At 34.1% G+C, this 21,855-nt stretch overlaps 1 protein-coding gene across 3 annotated transcripts in view; it reads left to right on the plus strand.

Moving 5' to 3' along the window:
- GRID2 (glutamate ionotropic receptor delta type subunit 2) overlaps positions 1-21,855 on the plus strand; it is a gene marked incomplete at its 3' end in the record, with an annotated part of 1,358,095 nt that overhangs the window by 852,786 nt on the left and 483,454 nt on the right. For all 3 annotated transcript variants that reach the window (XM_081252684.1, XM_081252683.1, XM_081252685.1), the window contains one exon: positions 104-223. In XM_081252684.1, the coding sequence (XP_081108810.1) occupies positions 104-223 (120 nt within the window). The remainder of the gene's footprint in view (positions 1-103; positions 224-21,855) is intronic.

The raw sequence follows: 21,855 nt of genomic DNA on the forward strand, positions 1-21,855 counted from the left end.
TGAAAAAGTATTTATTTTATAGATGAAAATTGTGTTCCTAGAACTTCCTATTATTATTTTACATCTTCAAAAATCTTACATCAGTATCTTTTCTCTCCTTTAGGGTGGAGTTAGTGGATTGACTGGAGAGCTAGAATTTGGAGAAAATGGAGGCAATCCCAATGTCCACTTTGAAATTCTTGGAACCAACTATGGAGAAGAGCTTGGCCGAGGTGTTCGCAAAGTAAGACCAGACACACTGATAAATATGCTTTTTCCTATAGTAATATGGTTTTGTTTGATTGTTCTCCATGCAATACAATCACGGTATGCATTAAAGTCTATATTGTAGTTTGAGAGAGAAGAGGAAGAAGAATTAGGCATTTAGATGACCTTACATACTTATCAGAAGTATTAATCAATAAATTCTATCTGTGCCTTAGAATAAAGGGAAAAAATTAAACTGATCATTGCCTAGGGAACTAGCATAATCTTCCATTCATTATAATACTAATTTTTATAAAGTAGTGAATTTAATATTTATGCAATGCATAGCTACTTATGCAGTGCAAGCTATGCAATGCATAGCTTGTAACATGCACAAAATCAGAATAAGAGCTTTGATAAATTTTATATATTAAGAGGGAAAGTTTACTATAAAATGTGACATTACAGTATTTCAGCATCTATGCCGTGTAATAAGTAGAAAAAAAAATGGTTGGCGGGAAATGGACTCTTGTTTTATACTACAGATCACATGTAAGAAGTTGAGTGCCAGTAAAGGATGTTTCATGAAATACTGGGCCAATAACTTTCTTAAGGAGAAATGTAAAAACCCTGGAGAAATGACTTTTCTACAGTTCTGATTTGCCATTTTTATATATTTTGGGTAGGAAAAAACCTAAGTTAATTGAGTGTGCATACAGAGTTCATAGCTATAAATTTGTAACTGTATAAAGTTGGCTGCATTGAAAGTAAGGTCTTCAGTAGATGTTTCTTTCCAGTGCTGAGGTGTAGGATGCAGAAAAGTTTATACAAATTGAAATTTAGAGTTATTCTAATGAGCAATAAAAACCTCTTGGTAAATTTATGCTAGAGAAGTTGAAACTATCTTAATGTGTTTTTAATTGTTTTATAGTGAAACATAGCAGACATATAGAAAACTACATAAAGCACAAGGATAGTTTAGTGAATTATTGTAAAGGAAACACCCACTACTATGGTAAAGAAGTAGAACATATCAAGCATCCTAAAACCCCCATTATACTTCTTGTTGACATCCCTGACTTCCCTTCTCAGTAGTATCACTGTTAGTCTGAATTTTATAATATAAATTTGTTTACATTTTAGTATAATTTTATCACCTAAGTGTGCATCATTAAATATTTGTTTTTCTGATATTTCAATTTATCAATGGACACAATATAGTATATATTCTTCTTGCTTTTTATATTCCTCATTGTGTTTGTGTTATGCATTCTTGTTACATGAAGTTGTTGTTTAATCATTTATATTGCTGTATCATTTTTTTATGTATAAATGTGTCATAACTTGCTGTGATCTGTTTCTGCTTTTAGGCTATCATAAGCAATGATATTATGAATATTCTTAGACATATATCTTAGAGATATTCTCTTATACTTGTGCATGTATTTCTGTAGGATTTGTATCCAGGAGTAGAATTGCTGCAATACAAGAAAACATACACTGAACTTTACTAGATAATCTCAAATCTATTTCACAAGTAGAAATATTCTTGCTGTATTTGTGGGGAGGAAGGTGATCTCCACATCTTAATCCTCCACCATCTTGCAGGTCTCCTCCTTTTTCATACTAATATGGTTACCCTTCTTCATCACCCAAACCTGCCCCAGGGTGCAGCATGGAAGCAGCTCCACTCTTTAATTCTGATAATTTATCTGTAAATTCTGGTGAGTTCTCTGCATATCATCTGTGATTAATGATTTCATCTCTTCTTTTCTAATTTTTACACCTTTTATTTCTACTTGCTTAGTGTACCGACTAAGGCCTCTAGGACAATGTTGAATGAAAGTAATAGTAATAAGCATCCCTGGATTATTATTGATATCAGAGAAAAAGATGTCAGTATTACACTACTAATTATAATGTTTTCCTGTTTCTTTTTTATTAATTTTGATCAGATATGGGAAACTTCATGTATTCCTAGGATAAACCTAATTTTTATACTTATATAAAATTATAATTATGTTCATATTTACATTTTTTTTTGATTTGCTACCACTTTGCTTAAGGTTTTTACATTAATGTTCATGATTAAGGTTACCTGAACTTTTCCTCTGTTGGATTTTGATACTAAGATTATGTTGGCCTCATGAAATGTGGTGGAGAGCATTTCCTCTTTTTCTATACTCTATGAGTTATGTAAAATTGGAAGAATTTCTTCCTTGAGTGTTTGGTAGATGACCTTATGAAGCCAACTTGGACTAGAATTTTCTTTGTGGGAATATTTTTTATTACTGATTCTAGTTTTTCATAGTAAATAAAAACAAAAGTCATATTTTCTAATTCTTCTTGTAAAGCCAAGAAACTTTGTTTTTATGAAGTTTTAAAGTTCTTTTCTTTTCTGTATGTATTGGCATAAAACTACTAATAATATCCTTTTAAATATCTGAAACATTTCAAGATCTGAACTTATTTTTATTTCTGAATAGTTTTCTTTATAAATAACGCTCTTAAATTATTATTATAAGTCTTCTACTTCTGATAATGCTTTCTTCCGTAAATAATATCTTTGTCTGCTATGAATAGAGCTAAAGCAATCTCCCTTCCATTAATATTTGGATGACATTTCTTTTTACTATCCTTTACTTTTAACTTTTCCTGTATCCTTTTGTTCCACACATAACTCTTAAAAAAACTATATAATTGATTATATGATACCTGTTTGACTATTTATGCCTAGAAACAAGAGCATTACATGTATTTAAATGAAATATATTTAGTAATACATTTAGAGTTAAGTCTACCATCTTGTACATTCTACCATTTTGTACATTCTATCTGACTTGCCTAGTGTAGGTTCCTTTTTTGTCCTTTCTTGCCTTCTTTTGGATTGTTAATATATTTTTTAAAATTTCCTCTTTCCTCCTCTACTAATTTGCAAGTTATATACTCTTTTTATTTATTTAATAGTTCCTCTAGAATTTACAACATGCATACTTTATTTATCAACATCTAAAGTTAATCAGTATCATCATCCTCCTCTCAGATAACAAACATACTTACAACATTTTAACTCCATTTACTTAATGTATCTACCTCTCACATAATAGATTATTATTCTTCATGTTTTTAATGTTACCTTTTTTTATTCCAAAAAGTCTTGCCCTTACTATTTTGTTCAATAAACATATATTCATATGTACCCACATATTTTCTACTTTCTTTGCTTGTTTTTCCTTCCTGCATCTGTATCTAGAATTGCTTTTCTTCTGCCTGAAGTATAGCTTTTAAATTTTCCTCTTTTGATGGTTTTCTTGTGGCCATATTTCTCAGTGTTTATTTACCTGAACGTGTCTTTATTTCATCTTCTTCTTTTAAACATATTTTCCCTAGACACAGAATTTCAAAGTGCTAGTCTTATTTTTTCAGCATGTTCATGATATCACTGTACCGGTTCTGGCTTCAGTGTTGTGGTTGATAACTCTGCTGCCTGTCTCACTGCCAGTCATCTTCTCTTACCTCTCTGGCTGAGTTTAAGATTTGTCTTTGTTTTTATATTTCGACATTTTCTCTATTGAGTGTCTCAGTGTGGACCTCACTCTAATGTGCATGGGTATAGCAGGTTTATGATGGCAAAACCTGTGGTTATCAACATAGGATTTATGGTGAGTGAACAACTAATGCTAAGTATCTGGTGTTAGAGCTAAATTCATGAATCTGGAAGGACTTAGAGAGCATCAAAGATTACCATTAAGTCATAGAGAATTTCAAAACTCTTGGCGAAAATCTGTCTTAGAGCCAATTCTCTGCCTTCAAATTTATTTATTTAGTAATAAGAAATGAGTTACATTTATCTAGAGTCAGGTGGAAACAAAATAATTAAACTAGAATCATAAAATAAGTTTAGTATAAATATAACTGAAGGTTCAGAAAATGAAATTTTCATGATTTTTTAGCAGAAAGTAATGTATCTTTCTTTGGAGTTTTTGTCACTTAATTACTTGTCGAAGATATCAGAAAACATTTTTAGACCTCATTATAATTGTGAAATCAAGATTAGTATAAAACATTACCTATGTTAAAAAAAAAGACTTTTGTACACATTAAGTTATACATACAGAAATGATTTCATTTGCAGTAGAACCTATGCAGATACAAGTAAAAGATCTTTATATGAATATTACTTAATTCCTTACAAAAATTTTATGTCTTTTCCTTCCTCCCTACTCCCTATTATTATCCCTAAGTTTATGTGTAATCATTTTGCATCAGGTTTCTTCTTTCTTCCAATATCTTTTGTGTAAACTACCCCATGTAAGGTTATTATTACTTTTCCTAAAGCCTTGTGATTCTAATACTACCATATTTTACCAAAATACTTATCCCAATTCAATAAGTAGGTATATACAAGGATGATCATTGTAGTCCTATACTAATAGAAGCTGAGAGGAAAGTGTTTCAAGAAATAGAGGGGGATTAGCAATGTAGCAGAATAGCAGTAATATAAAGACTAAAGACAGTCCATTGAATTTAAGAACTCAGGATTCATTAGTAACTGAGGAGAGACAGTAGAGCAGTTGGGTTAGGAATGTGGCTACTAACATCAGACTGATCAAATTCCTGTTGCATTGCTTAAAACCAAGGGACATTGGGCATGTTACTAAATTCAGAGGTAGGTATAACCTAAATGATTTAGTAATGTGACGGGTCCAGAGCTGTGCCTAGTGCCTCAAAAAATATTGCAAATAATTGCTATTTATGAGGAAAATCTCAGTGGAGCAGTAATGCTTGTTAAATTGTAACAAATTGAAAAGTAAAAAGGAAGGTGATGAGTAGAGGAAGTAAGGGTAAATACCATATTAACCTGTTTGGCTATGAGAGTGGTCACTAAATGACTTTGTGAAATGGAGGGGGATAATTTTCAGAATGCAAGAGAGATGAGTATGCTTGAATGCTTGCAGATCAAGCCAGCAGGGAATAAGAGAAAGAAGATAAAGGAAAGACAGGTGATCACTGATAGAAGTCCAAGAGAAAGAGAGACAGTTGGATCCAGAATTAGGTGGAGTACTTAATCTTAGGCACCAAGGACATCATTTTCCTGAGGGACGGGGGAAGAAGAAAGGAGAGAATGGTGTGAGTGCAAGCAACTTTTCACGTGTGCTGTCAAGAAGTTAAGGAAATTGTGAAGAAATATGTTATCTTTTCTTGGACAAATGGGAGGTGAGATTATCTGCTAGGAGAGAAAGGATAGCAGAAAACGTTAGAGATAATGAGGTTGGAAGTTTATAGCCATTGAATAAGTTTTGAAAGAGCTCCTGATGCAAACCAGAGAGAGGAAATTAGGCAACATGGAAGAATTGCCAGGCAGGTCTGTTGGCTCATATGAAGTTAGAGACCAGAAATTCATTGTAGCACTAGTCTACATGGCTTTCTAATTTTTTTATCCAGCAGCATTCAGTGGACAGAATGAATTTGCGTTAATGTAGGATTGGGATTGGGATTTCATTAGACTGCTTTTGTTTTGTTTTGTTTTATTGTTTCTGATAGCAGTACAATGAGGCAGTGAGGGTAAAGATATTGTCAGAAGAGTGGCTGAGGTGGTGAAGCATGAAGTCTCCCTTAGATATTTATGCTACTGGAGGCAGGAGGAGTCTCAACAACAGGGAGAAAGCGTGGCTTAAGAGGATAGAGCCCTCAGCAAGTGTGAAGAAACTGATATTGCTTGGATTAAGTGAGGGAGCTTCAGAGCCAGGAAGCTGTGTTTGAAGAGAGAGACGTGTAAATTCATGATTGGAAGGGTGGATGGCTTCTAGACAATGAAAAATTCATAATTTTAAGGGTGGAAGAAGCGGGCTTCATTTAGCCTTCTAAGATTAGTGTAGTTCCAAGATCAGTGTAGTTGCTTTGCCTCGCTCTGAATTCAAAGTCTGTAATGTGTTATCATTGCCATTCAGTTAAAATGAATCATTTACTTCAAATTATGCCTACTTTATTCTTAAATAATATTAAAGAACTCCTGTAATCATTTGTTTCTGTTTCTATACTCTGATTCCCAAATTGTATTGAAACATTCCAGTGCACTGACATTATATAAATGTTATGTGAAAGAGACCATAAATATTTACAGTGCCTTTTACATTGTTGACACTCAAAAAATATTAAGCATTGTTAATTTTTAAATATTTATTTGTTTTTATAACTCAAATATTTTTCTATCAAACTGCAATTTTAATGAATTACTGAATTTATAAAGCTTCACATCTAGCTCTCAAGTAACTTTAAGAGTATTATGAATTAGTTTGTAGATTGCTAGCTCCATTTATAAATGGGGCAGTTCCTTCACATGGACAGTAATACATGTATAATATCTTCAAAGATACTTATCAAGGGAAAGCTTTGCCATACAAATAATTACAGTATAGATTTACCTGACCTGTGTCTAAAATTAAGTTTCCATTCCCAGTATCTATATGTCTCAAAAAGAGTGAATGGCTTTCCAATTGATGAACTGTCAAGTTGTCAGTGTTTATTCTGCTGCCAGTGGCTAAGTGTATACAATGCCTGCAGCCTTATCACCTTGAGCAGGGGTACTGTCAGCTCTCATAAGCTAAGCAAGGTTATTTCTGTATAGGATTTGAATGTGAGATTGACCAAGTCCCAGATTTTGGACTAGTCTCAGCTCTCTTGGCATTGTGTGAGTGGAGATTTCATTTTTTTTTTGATTCGGTGAGAATATGAAAAGGATTATTTAATTTTCACTGATGCTGATAAAACAAAGGTTTTTCTTGCTTTGATATTTTTTACATGTTGTTTTACTTTGATGTAAGGTGGTGATTCATTCAGTAGATGCTGTATTCAAGGTGTTAGACACTGTGTATCCTTGAAGATAAATTAGATAAGCCAAATTTTGAAATCATCAAGGTTTTCTATATCCTTAAACTTTCTCCAAGAGTATGGTTGTTCCTGTTTCTTTTCAGCACAATATAAAATTTCCAAGAACAAGAATAATTTAAGTAATAATATGTTATTCAATCTTCTAAAACTAAAGTTATTAGTAGACATTAAAGTAAAGATTAAATTAAATAGTTAATTTAAAGGATCAATTTGTGTTTTTTTCTTAGAAGAGGAATTGACGCAATAGATTTTTTTGCTTGTGTGTCTGAAGTCTCCTTTGGTTTGGTTTTACTAATGCTACACACTTTTTATTGTGAAGACTGAGCTTCAACATTAAAATTTAATACTCTGGATTTAATGTCCTTGAACTTTATCACAAACAGGAAAATAAGGCCAGGGAAAATAGATTAAAACTGGTTTCACAACCAATCTTAATTTCACAGTAATGCTTAGTATCTTCATAAAATTGTTTTCTTATGTAAGTGGATGAAATAAAATGGTACAGCAGTGATATTCTAGCTCCTAGGTATAATATTTTTTTTTTTTTTTTTTTTTTTTTTTTGCGGTACGCGGGCCTCTCACTGCTGTGGCCTCTCCCGTTGCGGAGCACAGGCTCCAGATGCGCAGGCTCAGCGGCCATGGCTCACGTGCCCAAGCACTCCGCGGCATGTGGGATCTTCCCGGCCTGGGGGAAAAAACCCGCGTCCCCTGCATCAGCAGGCGGACTCTCAACCACTGCGCCACCAGGGAAGCCCGGTATAATCATTTTTTAGGTAGGTTTAGAATCTTTACTCAGGTCTCCAACATTAAATCCACAAATATAAAACCTACAGCAGCTCTGCATTCTTGGGGAAAATTTACTGTTTTTGCAAAGGGTATTATATGGATTGGCATTGGTCCATTTTTAATGAATTGAAATGTTTTACTGCCTAGTGCTTAAGAAGAGGAAATAACAACCTTACCTTCAAATGGCCAGTTATTAAATAGAGTACTATTATTCTTCAGTGTTGTATTTGTATTCTGATTCTGCAGTATCTAAAATAACATTTTCCTTTTCATATTACCCTGCTTTATGTTTCTCTCTAACACTTTTTGCAAACTGAAATTATATACATACATGTAACTATATACACAATCCTCATATATGTGCATATATATGTGCATATATAATTTATATACACACACAGGTAAATATAATAAATTTACTTGTTTATAGTCTGACTTTCCCATTACAATGTGACTCTATGAGACAAGAATGTTTCTTTATTTTTGCTATATCCCCCAGTGCATGGCATATAGTAGATGTTCATTAAGTATTTAATGAATGAACTAATGAACACATGTGCATACTGACATAAGAATCCATAAGATTCTTCTCTGCACCTAAAAGTGTAACAGCCATGTTTTTCCTTTATTCAAATGAAAAATAATAACTATGTGCACATGAATTATTGTTGACATGCCACATTAGAAAGTGTTTATGTGATTACACCATTTCCATCATTTTATTCTTAATGCCTAGCAGAGTTGGCCCCTTGGGCACCAAAAATATAGTCAATTATTTTAGTGGTTATTAAGAAAGATTTTGTGTAATTTGTTTGCAGGGAATCACTGCAAGTAGGGAAATAGTGGATTGATTATTTTAGCAAATAGATTGGTTATTTTAAGCAAAATGGAAGGGCCCACAGAAGTGCAGGCTTGTTGGGAATTATCGGTATTTGTAATTCAAGATCATTTTCAACTAAGCTAGATTTAATATGTTGTAATGGGGAAAACTACATAGCCTTTGCTGACAGAGACACCTGGGTTGAAATTCTGACTGTCACTGACTGTGATTTTAGGACTACTAAACCCAGTGAGTCTCAACTTCTTTATCTGTAAAATTTGAATAATAATATCTATCCCTTAATTTTTTTTTTTTTTTTTTTTTTTTTTTTGCGTTACGCGGGCCTCTCCCTGTTGTGGCCTCTCCCACCGCAGGCTCAGCGGCCCTGGCTCAAGGGGCCCAGCCGCTCTGTGGCATGTGGGATCTTCCCGGACTGGGGCACGAACCCATGTCCCCCGCATCGGCAGGCGGACTCTCAACCACTGCGCCACCAGGGGAGCCCTTATCCCTTAATATTGTAAGGATTAAGCGAAATTATGTTTGTAGGTTACGTAATGAGAGATAATTAAAATAATGCCAATTTGAAAATGGACAGTAATCTATGTGATTCATTTTTAAGCCAATACAAGAAATGCAAAGCCTAGTTGCTCTTCTGACAAGAAATTGCTGTGTGAGGCAGGGGAATAATTTCATTTTCGGTGTGATTGACAGAGCATTATGCATGGCAATCACAGTGATAGCATGAAAAATTAACATTTTTGTTTTGTTTATTGTCCTTTCTGAATCTAAAATTCTGCACGTCTGTTAATCAAACTTGTGAGGGCTACAGTTCAATGGGAAGCTAATATTGGAGAATCTAGTAGCTAACATAGCCTGCATAAACCCAGTGTTTATAAGCAAACTCATTCTTGGAAAATCTGCCATCCTTAGTTACTGTCATATTTCCAACAATAAATTTATATCTTGGAAGGCATATATAATGGAGAGAATCTAGAAATTGCTGTGAATTGGCAATCTATTGTGAACACTCCAGCTTTTTTTTTCCTCCCACCCTACTTTACATATAACATACATGATAAACGTAGCTCTGTGAGGGTTTTTTTTTTTTTGTCTGTTTGTTTGTTTGTTTGTTTTTGCGGTACACGGGCCTCTCACTGTTGTGGCCTCTCCCGTTGCGGAGCACAGGCTCCGGACGCGCAGGCTCAGTGGCCATGGCTCACGGGCCCAGCCGCTCCGCGGCATGTGGGATCCTCCCGGACCGGGGCATGAGCCCGTATCCCCTGCATCAGCAGGCGGACTCTCAACCACTGTGCCACCAGGGAAGCCCAGCTCTGTGAGTTTTTAATTTGATGCATCTTCAAGAAAATATTTTGTACCCCAAGGTCATGTGATAGTGAATCTAGTATCTTATAAAATTTCTAATCTGTTAGACCTTCAAAATTATTGATCATGGCAGTTTCCTGATGGTTAAAGAGAATGCTGCACTCTTGAAAAGTCTATACTGTGGACTGGATCATTTCTGCTTCAGAGGGAACCCATGTCCTATTACTACATAGAAGAGAGAATCCAATGATGTATCTGATGATGTATCCAATGGTGTTTAGAGTTACTGTGACCTCGCTGGAAGAGTTAGCTGTTGTTTGGATTGACATGACTTCTGAGAGAGTCCTGCTTCAGGCAGGACTAGCTGCTATTGGCATGCAGACTCTTAGTAAATGTTTACAGAAATGTATGTGCTCACAAAGCAACCCAGAGAGTCTGATTCATCAGTTCACATGCTGAAGACTGACTCGGTTAAGAGTTCAGCACCACACCTGATACAAAGGAGGCAAGGATCAGTTTCCTTCCTAATCTATTGGACAGCACCCACAGTAAGACACACTGGAATATGCCTCACCCAACCTCTGACACACACACATGCACACACACCACCACCACCGATGAAACATCAGTTCAGCTCAAACTCACCTACGCAATGTGATTTCAGCCACAATTGGCGATTAAGGACCCACTATGAGAGCATTAATCATGAAGCAATCTAAGCTAAGAATACACAGAATTGAGAAACATCTGCTCATATGTTATCCTTTGGCAAGGTCTCATTGTTCAATGAGACCTTGCCAAAGGATAGTGACAGATATCAAGTGACAGATATCAAAGATTCATTTCAAAGAGGTTGCATGAGTGGGCAAACTGTGCCAAGAAGTGGTCACACAGCATGTCATTCGTTCACATATGTTGGGAATTCACAACAGGCTAAGTTGTTATACAGTGACATTCCTGGTATGGTAGGTTTTGTTGAAGCATAATCCCAGGGGTTTGTCATTGTGCTTCAAATTACCTGCTTTCTTTCACTTCTGAATTTCTCATTAGTCTATTAAAATGTTTAATTATATATCTCTCTTATTCTCCCAGGCCTGTCTTGACTCTTTCAGGGTATTATAAATTCTCCTTCAACAGGAACTGGATTTTATACATTGGAGTGATTATAAAATTTTAATAGTCTGGGTACGTAATCTCACCATATTTGCTAATAGAACTTCCAACAGCTCCTTTGTTTGGGGACTCTTCATTCAAACTAGCGAAATACTATGTTCATATCAGTGATGAATAATTGAAATTGTAATCATGGCTTTTGGCCACTGCTGACTGCATTGCCTCCTTTCTGCCTTTTTTTCCCCTCCAGTAATTTTATTTTCCTTTGTGACTGGGAGATTTGACACATTAAAGCTAGTCAGACACCATTAAGACTTTTGTCCCAATTCAGCTCTTCTAAGGTAACTGGAAAATGAAGGGATTGATATTTGCTATTTGTTTTGAATAGAAACTGTGACATTAAAAAACCTTTTTTTTAGATTTGGGATGGCTTGGATGTATAAACTATTGCCCCTTTTAAAGTTTCTGCTATTAATTTGGATTCTGTTTCCTCCAAGATTTCCTTCTTGATAAACAGGTGGTATATTGTAATAAAAACAAGTAACACAATTTATTGCATTTTTAAAGGGTTGAAACAAGTGATTTGTATGCTAAAAGCAATATATTGACTTTGCTAAAGACAGGAATTTGCTGTTTGACAACTGATCTTTATCCCCAACAGCATGGAGACTGTTAACATATGGTTGTGAACAAACAGCATGCTCTTCTATTCTTGGTCTTTGAGGAGAGGATATTCAAATGTATAGTATTTTTACTGAGACCTTGAGCTAATACCACCTATCATTAGTTTTCTATATTTTCCAGATTTTCTGCAAAGGGCATACAATACTATTATAATCAGAAAAAATAAATAAAAGTTCTGTTTTAAAAGTTAAAAATATTTAAAAATTCTCTTTGTATTTAGAGGAACGAAACTATTTCTGAAAGTTCATCAGAAGTATCAAGTAATTTAGAATTTGAGGGCAAAAGTTGGTTTTTTTTTTTTTTTTTTTTTTTTTTTTGCGGTATGTGGGCCTCTCACTGTTGTGGCCTCTCCCGTTGCGGAGCACAGGCTCCGGACGCGCAGGCTCAACGGCCATGGCTCACGGGCCCAGCCGCTCTGCGGCATGTGGGATCTTCCCGGACCGGGGCACGAACCAGTGTCCCCTGCATCGGCAGGCGGACTCTCAACCACTGCACCACCAGGGAAGCACCAAGGGGCAAAAGTTTTCTTGCTTGCAATTTGAAATTGAGTTTGCTCTCTAGACATAGCATTCTGTGATTCTTTCATTCCATACCATCTTGCATTCATAAAACATTCTGAAGTGCAATTTTTAAAATGGCAAAACAATTCATTTTATTTATTTCCAGATACTTTCTATGACACTAGAATATAGTTTATATCTCATATTATTTGAAGCAGGACTATACTATGTTGAATTAATTTGTAGCCTTATTTATTAAACACTCTAATTTTAGATTAAGATAAAAATATTGAATGTAGTTTTACAGTATGGCAATTTTACATATAATAATAAACCTCAAAAATTTTGCCATAACCAACATTATTTTTAATATATGAAATATGTCTTCACATGATTTCCTTTGGTGAAGATTTGAAAGTATAAGAACTCTAAAAAAGAATCCCTAAGCATTTTAGATATATTTGTTCTAACTTAAAAATTAATATTTGATACTTTTTTCTATAAAATTTAGGTTACTTAGATTTTATGAAAAGGTATTAATGTAAAATAATTTATAGTTAAAACTTTCATATTTTCTGTAAGTTCTTACTAAAATATATAAATGTCCACATTGTTTCTTTTGTATAGTGAAACTAGTAGTCCATGCTGAATCCCAAACATTTACTAACCATTAGAAAAGTATATAAATGATTGAAGAAATAATAAAGGAAGATTTTTAAAAGCTAAAAAATAAGCCATATCTTATTTTTACCCTGGTCTGCAGTTTCCATAGGAGCTTAAATTATCAAATATGTATCATCTAAAATTTTGTCATACTTGAAAGAATTCTGATGGATAGTTTTTCAAGGTGGTGGTTAAATGTTTTTATTCAAAAATAAAGCCTTATAAGGTTTAGATGCATAGTATTATTATTATCAGTTATTAAGTTCATGCAACTTAGATGTTGCTGATATATGTTCCACTTCTTGTTGAGGCTACAAATGTTATTTTGAGGAAGTGTTGTTTTTGTTTTGTTTTGTTTCATTTTTACTATAAATTGTAAGCATTTTCACTAGGGCCTTAAATATCTTTCCAGTAAATTCTCTATGGATTTAATAAATAATTTATTGAAGTTGTGTAGAAAGCTAAGTTTGCGTAGTGTTCTTTCCAATATGGAAAGTAAATATGTTTGGAAATGGAGATGCTCTTTTAGTAATTAGAGGCACTCTTATTAATCACAGTAATTCAGGTGCAATAAGGGACATTTACATTTATTGGCAATGAACTTTGATTTTAAATTATTTAATAAATGTCATGGTTCGAATGTGGGTTAGAAAAGAATTTCCAGACACAAGGCAGAATGTAAAGAAGATAACATTTCTTAGAGGGAAGGGTCGCTGCCAGAACAGCGGGCTGACTTCCTAGTAGTCTGGGAGAGTCGAGCCTGAACATGTGCTGTTGATCAGTTTTTATAGACAGAAAACAAAGGAATGGTCCGAGGTGAAAATTTCATTTACTGACTGGTAGAGACACATGTACCTTCCTTCTATAGGGTGGGAGTGGGACAGGCCAGATGCCTTTCCTTATTTGGGACAGGTCTCCTTGCCCAGGTGGGCTCAGGAATTTCATAACCATCGCAACATGGTGGTGAGGGAGATTAAGAGTCCGGTAGGGAGTGAAAGACTGAAACTTTTTCAGGCTGGGTCATCCTTTGTCCTTGAAGCACCATTGTCCTCAGAGCACCACAATAAATACACTTTATCAGGTTTATTAAACTCCATTATAACAGTAAAATAGCATTTCTGGAATTCTTTTTTATAAGCAAAAGTGAGAAATGAATCTCGCTTTAAAAAATAATTTTAAAATATCTTGGATTAATATAGGTTAGGCCTTGAAATGTCTAATTAATAAAATGAATGCATCTAGCTGAATATAATCACTATGACAAAGTCACTTGATTCTCATGAGGAGAAAAGTACTTATCTACTGAAAATGTTTTCAAGCAATTCTTAATCAGAAGCTATAGAAAGCTTTATTACCCTGGAGTGCTTGAATAAAAGTAGTTTTTGTGGGTTTAAATGGAAAAGCATTTGAAACGCTGTGCTTGAGAATTTCTTCTTTTGATTCATTCAAGTTTGATATGAATCTATATCCCAAACTGAGATGAGAAATCTTTCAGAGTCAGACTCATACATTTCCCAATGTCTGATTGTTACCATTTGGAGCAATAATATGATCTGAATAAGCATATTTTCATTAAACAGGAGACAATATCTTTTAGAATTGTGAAAAAATGTGATATTTCTGTCTCTCATATAGGAACCGTTGTACTAATGGATAACTTTCCTCCCAAAGAAAACTGGAAACTGGAGAATTATTCTTGGGATGAACAAAATAATTACAATTCAGGAACTGAGTTCTCATCCATTCTTAAATATACTCAAGTTTTTCTAAGTAGGCATATTTTTTGGTCCATCCCAAACACTTCTGAGGAATCACAAAATTAGGGGGAAAATATCAGTCATTTAGTGAAACATCTTCATCTTACATATGTAGTCCTGAGTTTTGTGGGTTGGAGACCTTCCTAAATATCATTAGTTTGATATAAAAACCAAGCTTAGACTTCTAGTTCAATGTTTTTTCCACTACATTAAGAGTTCTTTCCACAATTTCAAAACCTATACCTGTTAGAGGTAAACAGTAAAGGTGAAATCTGTTCTTTTTTTTCTCTCATTGTTTTTAAGTATGGAACCAATCTTTGAATATAGTCATAGTTATTTTATAGTTATAAATCCCAAGGAGAAAAATCTACTGTATTTAAAATCTCACTAATAAAACTTTCTCACATTTTTCTAGAAAATAACATGAATTATCATGCTTTTCTCTTGAAACGCCTGATTGTTAAAATATGGAAATATTTTTGTATATATTCTACTCTTTTAACTTTATTCTACAATGTTTTATGTAGTATTTAATCTTTAGTCTTGTCTTTTTTCTTTCGCTGTTCAAATTTTATTTGTGATAGCAGAGATAATATTTCCACTCATTTGTTCAGAATCTTATTTTTCTTTTTTTCAGTGACAGCCACAATTTGCTCACTATGAATTGACATTCAGTTTTATCTTGTTGTTAACAGAAGCACATTTTGATTAAAAATAAATGAGTGCAGATGAGGGTGAGTTGACGTTTCTGACAAAATTATTTCACAAATCATTTTTAGTTAAATATATTATAATCCAAAGTAGAGTTTTCCAGCCAAAGTAGTTTTTTGCCACAATATAGTCAGACAAAAACATACTGGGGCTATTACACCAACCATCTTTATCAAGATGAGGTTTAGGTGAAGCATGTCCTACCTAGCAAAGATAGCCCTATATTGAAGAGTAGAATCACAGGTCTCTGCAAGACCATATAATATCAGCAAGCAGTTATGAGTACTTACTATTGGTAGAGTTATCTTTTTAGTGAGAATATAGATAGAGATGATAGATAAATAGATGATAGATAGATAGATAATAGATGATAGACACATAATAGAAATATGATAGATGGTATGGATGTGGATATCTAAATAAACATAAAAAGCAACATAGACCAAAGACATACTGTATTAATACATATACAGAGAGAGAAACAGGACCAAAGACTTACTGTATTAATACATATGCAGAGAGAGAAACAGGTAAGATGTTTTGTGAGTTATACTGTATGTTACAGGTTCATAACAGATTTACATACAAATAGTTTTGATGCTGCTTTGGATCTTATACTCAAGCAGTATGATAGCATAAGATATAGAAATCTAAAGTCATTCAGAACATTAGAGATTGTGTCATGCTTACATGTTGATTGTATAACTATATTAAAACAACTGACTTGAAAATAATTTGCTGATTTGCCAGGGGCGGGGGGATGATGCATGTAGAACAAAAAAGAAATAGTAGTAGCAGAAGATCTGCAACTAATTTAACAACTTAATATTCAAGTCAATAATAAGTAGAAAAAAAAAGGAAGTTCATTCTGGGTGACTTGAAACATAGAAAATAACATTGTATATGTAGTGAGCGCCTAGCATTCTAATCTGATTTATCTGATCTACTTAATATCAACAATGGAAATTATTTCCAAATATAAGAGATATAAAGAAACTAACAAAAGTTTTGAGTGTCTGATGCACTAACTTGGTTATAATTAATTAAAATTTAGAGATTACTGATGAAAAGGAATTACGTAGCCTCATTACATTTTAATCAGTGATGCAATTCAATGCAATGAAACTCCATTGTGTTTAAGGGTAGTGTTCAGTAGGAAATGAATCAGTAATTTATTGATTAATCTACTAATAATAATTTTTAATGTTATAATTTTGGAAATATTATAATCACTTTTATTTATAGAATACTAATTTTACAAATACTAAATTTTACCATCCTTCCAAGGATAGAAGGACCTTATACCTGTACAGAATAAACTAAGAATGTATCTCATATTTTTATCTTTAGTTAAGAATTCTGTTAATATTAACCACTTACTAAAAGTTTTTTAAGGCATTTTGTATTTTTATTGTTAAAGCCTGTCTTTAATTTTAATAGTATTTTATGAATTATCTTTTCTGCATTATATAACAATAATACACATTTTGAATGATAACATGGTGTGTGAGTGCCCCTACCTGGTAATATCCGGTCATTATTTTCCTGCTTCCCAATTTTTTTCTTAACTTTAGCATGGCATAAGAACAAAATATAATATTACTCGTTTATTGCTGGGAAAAGTATATAAAAATATTTTAATTTTATTGAATTATTATAAAATATATATAAACATAATTACAGTAATACTATAATTAATTGCAGACTACACTTTTTAAAAATATTGTTCTCACAGAAGCACATAATTCTTGATTAAAAAGATAAAATTTGGTTGTGTTTGAATAGTGAAGTCTCTGTTTTTAATGAAAGAATAGCTAATGGGCCTTAACTAACAAAAAGAACCTGGACAGAGATAAAGGCCAAACTTGTCACCTGCAATAAGAAAAAATGGCAATGATAAAAATTTGCAGAGATTTTTCTTAATAGAAGTTTAGGTGAAAATGAACCAAAGATTTTAGTTGACCACAAGGTCAACTGAAACAATAATGTTATGAATCTCCCTGTGCTATGCGGCTGCTTCCCACTAGCCAAAAAGCTAGTAAGATTTACGGAAGTCTTTAAGAAAGCTATGTTTCAGGAGAAACCCATGAAGGAATTAAAGATCTTAAATATAAATATAAGGCACATCAGTACTATTTTCATGTATTTAATGGCAGCCACGTGCAAAGAGAAATGATGATGTTTTATATTAATTCAGGTTCATGTTTTGAATCAAAGACTCAGTTATAGGCAGACAAATATGGCTTTGTTCGTGGTTCCTTCATGGCAAATTTGAAAAGCAGTAGGATGATGCTCATCTTCACCCAAAATATCTTTAATCATCCATGAAGGTGCCAATAGTTTGCTGTTAATTATGCAGTGCAACACGTAGACACCAGCTTTTAAAATGACTTGAACAGAGGGGATAACCACTTTAAGCTGTAAATAACCTGGAACGAGAACATGGATTTACTTACTGTCCTCTCTCTTCATAAGCAGAATGTGTGTAGAAATAGGGTAGGAGGGAAGAATTAGATCTTAGAGCTCTACTGGAAGCAGTTAGCCCAGGTGAGGAATATTGCTAAGGGCTGATGCACTAACTAGAGTAACAGTAAGGCAATGGAGCCAAGGAAGATACATTTTCAGAGATAGTGAGAGAAGAACAAAGGGAGAAGCGTAAAACAAGTAAGTTTTGCCTACTTTACCCTTCTGTTTAAAGTTGAATTTGGTTACATTCTCAGATTGTAAATGTCTGCTCAATTAATGTTGAGTCAAATGAAAAACTGGATGATGACAGGGACAGGTAACTGGAAATCAAGTCAGTTGGCTTTGTAGGGCTTAATATCACCATGCAGAATTAAGGTTCAAAACTGTGAATGTATTTAGCTTCTCAATTGATTATCAATGAATGGTATTGCTATTAATATATAGACAGCTTCATATTAATCATAAGTAGGCACTGAGACTCCCAAAGTCTCTGATTTCTCACCACCTAGATTTCTAGTTCCCTAAAGGAGAAATCAGTATTCCTTTTTTTTTTTTAACATCTTTATTGGAGTATAATTGCTTTACAATGGTGTGTTAGTTTCTGCTTTATAACAAAGTGAATCAGTTATACATATACATATATCCCCATGTCTCCTCCCTCTTGCGTCTCCCTCCCACCCTCCCTAACCCACCCCTCTAGGTGGTCACAAGGCATGGAGCTGATCTCCCTGTGCTATGCGGCTGCTTCCCACTAGCTATCTATTTTACGTTTGGTAGTGTATATGTCCATGCCACTCTCTCACTTTGTCACAGCTTACCCTTTCCCCTCCCCGTGTTCTTAAGTCCATTCTCTACTAGGTCTGTGTCTTTATTCCTGTCTTACTCCTAGGTTCTTCATGACATTTTTTTTCCTTAGATTCCATATATATGTGTTAGCATACGGTATTTGTCTTTCTCTTTCTGACTTACTTCACTCTCTATGACAGACTCTAGGTCCATCCACCTCACTACAAATAACTCAATTTCGTTTCTTCTCATGACTGAGTAATATCCCATTGTATATATGTGCCACATCTTCTTTATCCATTCATCTGTCGATGGACACTTAGGTTGACTCCATGTCCTGGCTATTGTAACTAGAGCTGCAATGAATATTGTGGTACATAACTCTTTTTGAATTATGGTTTTCTCAGGGTATATATTGGTATATAGTGGCCCAGTAGTGGGATTGCTGGGTCATATGGTAGTTTTTTAAGGAACCTCCATACTGTTCTCCATAGTGGCTGTATCAATTTACATTCGCACCAAGAGTACGAGAGGGTTCCCTTTTCTCCACACCCTCTCCAGCATTTATTGTTTCTAGATTTTTTGATGATGGCCATTCTGACCGGTGTGAGATGATATCTCATTTTAGTTTTGATTTGCATTTCTCTAATGATTAATGATGTTAAAAATATGAAACGCTTGACGAATTTGCATGTCATCCTTGTGCAGGGGCCATGCTAATCCTCTCTGTATTGTTCCAATTTTAGTGTATGTGCTGCCGAAGCGAGCACTTGTTGGTTATTTTTTGAAAGAGAAGCCTATTTCACTTCCTGAAGCAAGTGCAGATTGAAAAAATATAACAGCTTTATTGAATTATAAGTCAAGTACCATAATATTTACCCTTTTAAAGTACAAAATTCAGTGGTTTTAGTATATTCACAGTTATTCAACCCTCACCATTATCTATTTTAAGGATATCACCCCAAAAATAAACTCTGTACCCAGTAGTAGTCACTCCTCATTTCTCCATTCTCCCAGGCTTTGGCAACTGTTAATCTGTTTTCTCTTTCTGTGGATTTGCCTCTTCTGGACATTTAACATAAATGGAAATATACAATATAAGGACTTTTGTGACTGACCTCTTTCGCTTAGCATTATGTTTTCAAGATTCATCCCTATTGTAGCATGGATTGGTACTTTGCTACTTCATTCATTTTTATTGGTAAACAATATTCCATTGGATATACCACATTTGTTTATCCATTATACAGTTTATGGACATTTGTGTTGTTTCCACTTTTTGGCTATTCTGAATAATGATGCTGTGTTACAGGCACTATACTTAAGGCATACAAAAAAGTAAGCTATCTATTTTGTTTTTAAGATACATCTACTTGCCCTTTTCTACATAAAAAGAAACCTCATGTTTAGTTTGGTTTCGTTTTAACTCAAATTTTTCATTAAATAAGTATGTTATTTTTATATTATTTTTACACATTATTTGATGTGTCTAATAATTTTACTTGCAAAACAGCAATATGACATCACATATTGACATCACAGTGAAATATAAGTAGACATAGCACTAGCTACTTAGCATAGTTGTAAATAGAGGATTAACAATGGATATACTTTATCTTTCTTTTCACTATATTGATTTTTAAGTAGGTTTTAAACTTTAATATATGAAACATAGTTCAATACAATATTATAACAGAAACTGCAAGACATTTAAGCTTTAAACTTTCAGTTGGCTTATTTTTTTAAATAATATCACTTGTGGTTCATTGATATTTTAAGTGCTTACTAGCTATTTGTTATGAAAACTTTAAAATACAGTTAGTTTTAAAATATAATAGTAATTTTAAAATATGTCTCTATTGTGGTTATTGTTTATTACTGTTCTCTAAATTCAGGTATAAATTGAACGCCTTAGCCAAGAACAAATGTGATATTCATATTTTCATTACATGTATTAAAGTGAAGTCACTGCAACTTACCACCACTCCCATCCCCACCTGCACCCCCTTCACACAAGACTTGCCATTCCTACAGTATCTGCTCATCTTTCTAACTTTCGTCCCTGTAATAGCTTCTGACATGTGAGTGTTTAATAAGTGTTTCTTAAGTGAATGAAAAAACAAAGAAAGACATCTACTGAACTTTTAAGGAAAAAATCAATCACTGTGAAATTGAGGATTAAAAGAAGTTTCCAAAGAGAGTATTAGGCATGTAGAGATTCATAAGACTTCCATGATCAGAAATGAAAAGAGGGGGCCTTTGAATTGTGAACAAGTCTATGGAGGTGAGATGGTGATTACATCTGAAGGAAAAGAGCAGATAAACGTGATTGGATTAGACACAGGTGTAGGCTCCATATGGTTCTCCAGCTCAATCTAGTCTCCCCACCACCTGTTCTGTTATATAAAGTTTTATTGGAACATAGCCACACCCATTTCTTTATGTGTTATCTGTGGCTGCTTTTGTGCTATGATGCATGGTTGGGACAGATACCATAGACTATGACCCACAAAGCCTAAAATGTTCATGATCTGACCCTTTACAGAAAAGTTTACCAGCCCTTGGATTAGAGCATCCATGAAAGGAAAGCATGGGAAATAAGATTAGGGAGTTATTATGGTGCTAGAACACAGAGCATTTAAATTTATAACTAAAGAATTTGGACCCTATTCGTATTTAAGGTTGATCAGAGGACTGATGTGTATCTGGTTGGTAGATCACCCTGGCAGCAACCCATGAGGTAGATTATAATGAGAGGCAACACTCAGGAAGAACAGTCAGCCAACTGCTAAATGTGGGAGATGGTCTGGACATGAACTGTGGTGGCAGAAACCAGGAAGATGGGGTGATGGTGGAGAGAGAATGGTAGAAAAGGACAGATACATAGAGAAATAAATCCTCAAAGAGACTCACTGAGAATGGGAGGAAGTGTATTGAAAGAGGGAAATGCCAATAATGATTCCAAGTTTTCAGTAGTAGGTAACTGGAAAAATAATGTTGCGCCTGCTAGAAAGTGAGAAAACCACAGACTGTGCTGGCTTTGAAGAAATTATTTTGACTTTTTAAAGCCATGTTATTTGCTGAGATGAGAAATCTTAATGTCTGGCAGGTAATCATAAACATGGAGCTGGAGCTCAAAGGCAGTTGCTGAAGTATTTGTACTGATTTC

Source organism: Mesoplodon bidens, assembly GCF_964165515.1.
Source record: "Mesoplodon bidens genome assembly, chromosome: 1".
NCBI lineage: Eukaryota > Metazoa > Chordata > Mammalia > Artiodactyla > Ziphiidae > Mesoplodon > Mesoplodon bidens.